Source organism: Amblyomma mixtum, chromosome 1, assembly GCF_055824585.1.
Source record: "Amblyomma mixtum isolate Tamu chromosome 1, ASM5582458v1, whole genome shotgun sequence".
Classification (NCBI taxonomy): Eukaryota; Metazoa; Arthropoda; class Arachnida; order Ixodida; family Ixodidae; genus Amblyomma; species Amblyomma mixtum.
This window is the reverse complement of record NC_143012.1, coordinates 72248079-72255908: the sequence shown is the minus strand read 5'-3', so window position 1 is coordinate 72255908 and position 7830 is coordinate 72248079. Positions and strand designations below refer to the sequence as shown.

The 7830-nt window shown below is 45.3% G+C and overlaps 1 protein-coding gene across 1 annotated transcript; it reads left to right on the top strand.

Annotated features, from left to right (window-relative positions):
• The first annotated feature begins 465 nt into the window (after nucleotides 1–465).
• LOC149366765 (uncharacterized) lies at nucleotides 466–6884 on the top strand. The gene is made up of 3 exons (XM_089565664.1): nucleotides 466–480; nucleotides 4052–4272; nucleotides 6770–6884. The coding sequence occupies exons 1-3, from the start codon at nucleotides 466–468 to the stop codon at nucleotides 6882–6884; spliced, it is 351 nt and encodes a 116-aa protein (XP_089421790.1).
• The last annotated feature ends 946 nt before the right edge of the window (nucleotides 6885–7830 follow it).

Sequence of the window (7830 nt, the reverse complement as noted above, 5' to 3'; positions counted from 1 at the left end):
GAAACCCCGAGTAGTGCTAGTAGTGTAAACGGAAGAAATTTGGGATTGAAAAGAAAATTTTGAATACCGAGATAAACATTCCGCACACTGTAGTTAGAATACATAACGAAATATTTGCTAGAAAATTTGCTCATCTGGAAAGGAGGCTGTCGATGATGTAGGCTATCTAGAAATGGCCAGCGCCCACTGAAGCCAATGTTTGTAGGTAATCAGACGATGGTTATATTTAGCAGCAAATATAATTAGCCTAACCTCCGTCAGTGAACTTCACGCCGTTACTGGTCCAAGAAGAACGCGTAACATCCCTAAATAAGAATGTATGTCTGTGTTCGAATATGTGTTTCTGATTATTTTCCGCGTCCATATATGTTAGGCCTCGCCGCCGGGAATATCAACGTGCTGCGAGGCACGTACCACGCCAAAGCCTACCAGTGCGACGCCTGTGGCTACCACTTCGACGTCCGCATGTGCCGGCGACAGGTACGTCAATGCAAATGCCACGAGGAACACATTTACCCATTCAGCAGTTACTACGGCTAACCCGGTAACACTCTCTCAGCACTGAAAAACAGCAAGCAATGCATACCATTTTCCCTGGCTTCATCACTCAAATTCCAGCGCCTCAAATATGCTTCCATTACATTACAGTTAAGACTAGATGCACTGAATACAAGGGATTTAGCGTAAAAGGGTTGAAAATTGGGCGAGTTGGTACGAATTCATACTGGTGTGGCACCACAGGGACAGGGACAGAGACAGAGTGACAACAACACAAGTGCTCACTAACAACTGACAAAGTTTATTAAAAGCACAAAAAATATATAGACGAAACCTATGGTTAAATGCACAGTCATAACATGGTTACAAGGGTTACAAGCAAGAACACGCATTAAATCCCAACGAATCTATCTGTTATCATGGTTTAGTGTTCTTTGAAGATAATCAACCTCGGCGTCAAGCAGTAGCAAGGATGGCAAACTCACGCATACATCTGCCGACTGTGCTTGCGGTGTGGTCTATTCCATTCCCCTAACTTGCGGTCGACACTACACGGGGCAGACAGGACGCTGTCTGAATGTACGCCTCCAGGAGCATGCCAGGTCCCTTGACGGGAGTTCGGGGACGCACCTGGCTAAGCATGTAAAAAGCCACAAGTGTGCCCCATTGTTCAAGGAAACGCGCGTTCTCTGGAAGCACAAAGATAAGACTTCCCGGGAGATTATGGAGGCCTTCCGCATAAAAAAGTCGGCAGATGTATGCGTGAGTTTGCCATCCTTGCTACTGCTTGACGCCGAGGTTGATTATCTTCAAAGAACACTAAACTATGATAACAGATAGATTCGTTGGGATTTAACGCGTGTTCTTGCTTGTAACCCTTGTAACCATGTTATGACTGTGCATTTAACCATAGGTTTCGTCTATATATTTTTTGTGCTTTTAATAAACTTTGTCAGTTGTTAGTGAGCACTTGTGTTGTTGTCACTCTGTCTCTGTCCCTGTCCCTGTGGTGCCACACCAGTATGAATTTAGCGTAAGTTGCCGCATGCTGTCAACGGGTAGTAGTTCAGCAGTCCGCACTCCCTATAGTTTCACCTTTTCAATAACGCTTTTAAATGACAGCAGACCACCAGTCAACAAAAAGCGTTTGCGAGAATGTACCCTACTGAAAGTTGCCATACGACGAGTTCGATAATTTCATACGTTCCCATAAGAAATTGTATGGACTCAGTGTGGAGTATATGGAGTCGGTACGGATTTTATAAAAGCACGTATGGAAGCTTACGGACTCCATATGAAAGAATGCACACTATAGGGAAATCGGATGGAAATTATGTTGAATGCTCATGGAGCCGTACAGACAAGATTTGAGTTTCCGTATACCAGGTGTCCGAGCTAAATGTAACCAAGCTTTTAAAAAACACTTGATGTCCTAGCTGTCTCAAACCAAATGAGGGTTCTTTAGAGTCGCGTGACCTAGTCTGCAGTATTTTTTTCGTTCTTCAAAGCTGACTAATTAGTTAAGCTTAATTAACTAACTTTTTAATTATTTACGTGAGGAACAAAGTGTCAATGGGAAAGTTGTAGATCGCTTTGAGAAACCGCTTACTGAGACGTTTGCAGCAAAGTAATATTCACGTAAAGTAGTTTTTTTACCGACCTTTAAAAATAACCCGTACAATAATAAAAAGCTTCCACATGACATCTGTGCCACTTCGACGTCCCTAGACGCGCCTTAAAGAATAAAATCCGTTTTTTCCTCAAGTCCTCTCCTCGATGAGACTTTGCATGCACATTGGTGCAGAGAAGTGAGCGAGCAGCTGGTCACGTGATAACTTTCTTTTAAGGCCAATAAATGTAGCTACGTAAATCGTAAAATGACGAAAACAGCACTACTAGCGGTTTTTCGAGGCGATCTAAAGCTTTCGCATTGACACTTTCTTCCTGAAGTCAATAATTAAAAAGTTAGCTAATTAAACTTAAGTAATTAATTAACTTTGAAGAGGGAAAGAAATACTCAAGACTAGGCCACGCGACTATGAACAACCCTCAGTTGGTTTCACTGGACTAGGACACTTCGCCTTTTTTAAAAGTTTGGTTAAATTTAGCTGGTACACCCTGTATATTTTCATATCGTATGGGCTCCATAATCTCTTAATTCCATTGTAGCGGCTCGTATAGAACGTTTAGGTAGGGTAAGTATAAATTGTTCGGAATATTTTGTCTTGACCAAACGATTGCGGGGTATTTGTGTAAAAATTTTTTTTATAGCTTTCTCTGCAGCCAATTAACCGACCTTTATACCATTAGAGAGAAAATGTAAGTCTGTTCATCCCGGCAAGACAATTCAGGCGGTTGTATTTGGGTAACAGGAACAAATATTTCTTTTGTTCACTCACCCTCATCTCGTATACTTTTTCTACCGAATGTGCACTTTGTGGAACGCATTCTTTTTCAGTTTCTGCAGTTGGGAAGCCAGCTGCTAGTAACCTGGAGCCCGTAAAAAGAACTATAATTAATTTATTTCAGATATTCGTAAAGTCAAAGTATAAATCAAGATTTCTTCCCTCCAATAAGGGCAGAAGTGTCCATGAACTACTCAACCCCCGGTTCCCCTTCCCACTCGCCGCATACATACGTACTCAATGAAAGAGAGCTTAATTAATTAACGTTAATCAATCACTTTCTGATCAATTTCAACCTTCATCTCGCTTGGAGGCGTATTTTCCCACAATTTCGTCGTTCCACCCACTATATCAACGTCTGTGACTATTTTTTACGTTCAATTAATCGACATTCTCATTTATAATTAATTGACTAATTACTTGGTAAATTGGTTTTAAATGAAAGGAAATGGCGCAGTATCTGTCTCACATATATCGGCGGACACCTGAACCGCGCCGCAAGGGAAGGGAGGAAGGTAGGAGGGAAAGAAGAAAGAGAGAAAGACGTGCCGCAGTGGAAGTCTCCGGATTAATTTCGACCACCTGAGGATCTTTATAGTGCGATGTCAGCGCACGTCGTTCAAGATCCTCAGTAGGTCGAAATTATTCCGGAGACCTCCACTACGGCACGTCTTTCTCTCTTTCTTCTTTCACTCCTACCTTCCTCCCTTCCCTTACGGCGTGGTTCAGGTGTCCGCCGATATATGTGGGACAGACACTACGCCATTTACTTTCCTCAAAAACAATTTACCAATTTACCAAGTAATTAGTCAATTAATTAGAAATGAAAATGTCGATTGCACATAAAAATAGTCACAGATGTCAATATAGTGTGTGGACGACGAAATTCTGGGAATATACGCCACCAAGCGAGACGAACGTTGAAATACATAACTAAATTTGACGCGCATCGACATTTTATCGTCCTCTTTCAAATTCAGTCATTATTTTGGTCATAACTGTTCCTCGACCGGCCTAAGTGCTGCCAACACGCTTTGCGTCCACTTTCTGTGGACACGAAACCGCGAAGACAGCTAAGATATGCTTTCGCGTTAATAATTCTTTGTACACATATCCCTGCAAGTGCAGACCTCTCCATGCCCACGCAGGCCTTCCTGGACTGGTTCCGTGACGAGAGAAATCTGGGCCACCACGTGCTCTTCGGCATGAGCCTGCTCTTGGCCACCAGCCTGTCGCTGGCCCTGACGCTGTCGTGGCTGGAGGCGAGTCGACGGATGGCCAGCCTCTCGTGGCTGCTCTCGGTGCCCCTCGGACTGGCCCTGCTCCTGCACAGCTGCGTCTGGGCGAGCCTGACCATCTACGGACTCTGGTACGGGAGGACTCCTGCATCACAGGGCCCTACAATAATGTTTCAATAGATGGCATTCAATACATGATGTCGTAATTGTTTGCTGTCCAAGTCAACTTCTGCCGAGCAGTGCTTGTGAACGCACAGCAGGAGGCAAAACAGAACCCCGGAGATTGTCTATTGAAATTGGAATAGACGACTCGATGTACAGGGTTGGTCAAAAGTTCCCTGGCCACACTTCAGCTTTTATCCGGTATATCCTGGCACTTAAGATGCCGATAAAGCTGCCAAGGTTCTCGGAGGTTAGAAAAATACTTCTTCTACGCTGTACAGATATCTTGATCTTCAGGGGTGGCGTAACTGCCCGACTGTACCGCAAGAAAGCACACTCTATGGCCTGGGAACTTTTGACCGACTTCCATTCCTTTCATCATTAGTGCGCCTATTGCCAGGCCACCTGTACCACAGCCCTGCATTGGAGCACCTGTATGAGCAGACACTTTCTGACCCACTTGAAAATTCTCCCATTCCTTAAAATCCTAGTACCTCGTGGATCACATGGTCTTGGGCGGCACATTCTCGAAAGCATACCCGCCCTGGCACGCATAGCCTCACGACCAGAGTCAGTCATGATCATATTTTTATTGGACAAAACGTGGACACAAAGGCTTTCATGCATGGTTCCATTCTGGAGCTAGAGCGCCACATTTCCTCTAGAACAACTAAGCTTCCGCAGTGCGGAGCTTACTGACCATGAGCTGACCTGTGTGTCTATGCAGATTCAAAGTCACTTGAGTTCCAATGAATGTTCCTGTGTCTTTTAGGAACACAGAATAGACATGCCAGCATATAGTCTACACTCTACACATGACGGTGTAGGAAGAGGTATCCATATCCTCGATGTGCACAGGTACTTGGAAACGGAGGAAGAGAGAAAAAGATAAACAAGATTTTATCACAGACGAAGGTAGCCACCATAGAAAGCATGGGGCTTCTATGGGAGCTTCCGCTGAAAGATTAGTTAAAGTTGTATCCGACTATAACAGCGCTCAGTCATCATCATCAGCCTGACTACACCCACTGCAGGGCAAAGGCCTCTCCCATGTCTCTCCAATTAACCCTGTCCTTTGTCAGTTGCCGCCACTGTATCCCCGCAAACTTCTTAATCTCATCCGCCCACCTAACTTTCTGCCGCTGCCTGCTACGTTTCCCTTCTCCTGGAATCCACTCCGTTACCCTTAAGGACCAGCGGCTATCTTGCCCTCGCATTACATGCCCTGCCCAAGCCCATTTCTTCGTCTTGATTTCAACTAAGATGTCATTAACCCGCGTTTGTTCCCTCACCCGCTCCGCCTTCTTCCGATCTCTTAACGTTACACCTATCATTTTCCTTTCCATAGCTCGCTGCGTTGTCCTTAACTTAGGCTGAACCCTCTTTGTTAGCCTCCACGTTTCTGCCCCATAGCGCTCAGTACGAGGGTGTTTTTGTGTTTCGTCTCCGTCTAATTGTGGTCGCCGGTACCTGTAATCCATCCCTAAGCCCGCCGCGGTGGCTCAGTGGTTATGGTGCTCGGCTGCTGTCCCGAAAGACGCGGGTTCGATCCTCCCGGCCGCGACGGTCAAACTTCAATGGAGCGAAATTCTAGAGGCCCGTGTACTGTGCGATGTCAGTGCACGTTAAAGAACCCCGGGTGGTCGAAATTTCCCGAGCCCTTCACTACCGCGTCCCTTATAGCCTGAGTCGCTTTGGGACGTTAAACCCCAATAAACCAAGCCAATCAAACCCGCAAACTTAAGACCAGTGGTCGAACGATAACGCCAGCGAGCCATTGCGACGGGTAATGCGCTCACCCAAACGTATTCAAGCTGCAAGCAGTGCGCATATTGGCCTGCATGCCAATATCATTGCGCGTTAAAATAGAAAGCGTATTAAAGCGGAAGCCTTTAATGGCTCACACTGTCGTCCGTTAACAAAGTGTGTCACACGCGTTTAACTCGGGAACTAAAAAAGTTAGAAGAAAATCGATGGTTGCTGCAGATAGACGGGAAAAAAATGAACTTAGATGGCAAGCTCGAAGACTGTAGGTTAATTAGCTAATTAATTATAGGCAAGCATGTGTAAATTGCTTCGAAATAGCGCAGACATCAATATAGCCACGGGAACGTTGTGACGTCACATTCACTGGAAGTCGTCACGGCAAAGTGAAAATTGTCAAAGAATGGTCGGGAAAACGTCGCATTTGTGTCAAATTGGATAATTGTGTAATTAAGCGTAATTAACACTTAAGATCCTCGAAAGATGTACAATTTGGCTATCGATATAGCCACGGGAACGGTGTGACGTCACATTCACCGGAAGTCGCCACAGCATAGTGTCCTCGGCTTTCGCCTCCCAACACTTAAGTTGCCAAAACGTCCACGCAATTTTAGTAGATGAGTCTGGCAGCCTTACGCGCAACACATTTCTGATGCATGGCATTAACTTAGTGGCACCGTTATTACTCTGCGTCGTTCGCAGGCAGTATCCGGTGGCCTACCGGAAATGGAAGGGTGAGACGCTGCCCATGGTTGCCCGGCACTTTATGTGCATGACGCAGACATGCGTGCCGGCCATGCCTGCCCAAGTTCCGTAGTCCGAGGCAGCTTCCGATCGCACTCTGCCGTGGCCCCGGTTCCTGAATCCACAACATGGGCAGATCGTGTATTTGTGTTTTCCAGACTCGTCATTATAAAGCTTCGTTCTATGCGTATCGATACGCAGTGCCGTGTGTCCTGCAGAATAGGTGTGTACGTGTGAGAGTGCTACTCAACGCATTCAAATGCAAAAACAATGCAAGCGAGCGTTTTATTGTCTTGCAGCTGACGATTGTTTGCCAGGGGCGAACACCAAGCATTTTTCTAGTTTTTTGTTTTCCATTTTCGGCGCAGAAGAGTGGATAATTGCTTGACTGGATTTTTTAATATTGGTGCAGTAGTGAAAAAATTTAATTCCTTGTGGACTGAATCAAGATCTCCATTTTATATTCATGCCGGGCTTTCATGAACATTCAAGATGCTATGTGGGCTACCCCCGGGAGCCAGGGTTTAGCGTTTGTTTTCCCCGATCCTCTACTGGCCAAACACGATCACATTGCTCCAAACCTGTATCTACTGCAGACAAGCCGATGCCCCCACTGTATTTGCCGTCAGCTAGGGCTATACGCTCACTGGTTCACGTGCTCTTTGAAGGACGTCTAGGACGTCTTAACTAAACTGCGGTGTCATAGCTAGCATTCGGCACGTGAAAGCACTAAAACTTCAAATAAGCTCAATCTTAGATTGCCTATTGGGAAGATTACCTGTTGGGCTCAGGGCGCAGGCCACATGATATTCCGTGCTTACTGATGTCTTACACCCTTTGAAAGCTTAAGACGAAAATTTGGTTCCCTGCTCTTTAAAGATTCATGCGAATGCCAGAAACAGCATCTAAAAAATTTACTTCAGACGTAAACAAAGTACATTTGTGAAAGCTTTCTCCGAAAGTTGCGTAGTTTCAACAAAGAAGTCACTGAATAAAGAGAGCCATTCAGTCCTCTCCCA

Bases quoted from the DNA above. Each gene is read 5' to 3' on its own strand.
- LOC149366765 (XM_089565664.1), top strand. The intron at 4,273-6,769 runs GTACGGGAGGAC...CGTCGTTCGCAG, and splicing joins CTGACCATCTACGGACTCTG to GCAGTATCCGGTGGCCTACC.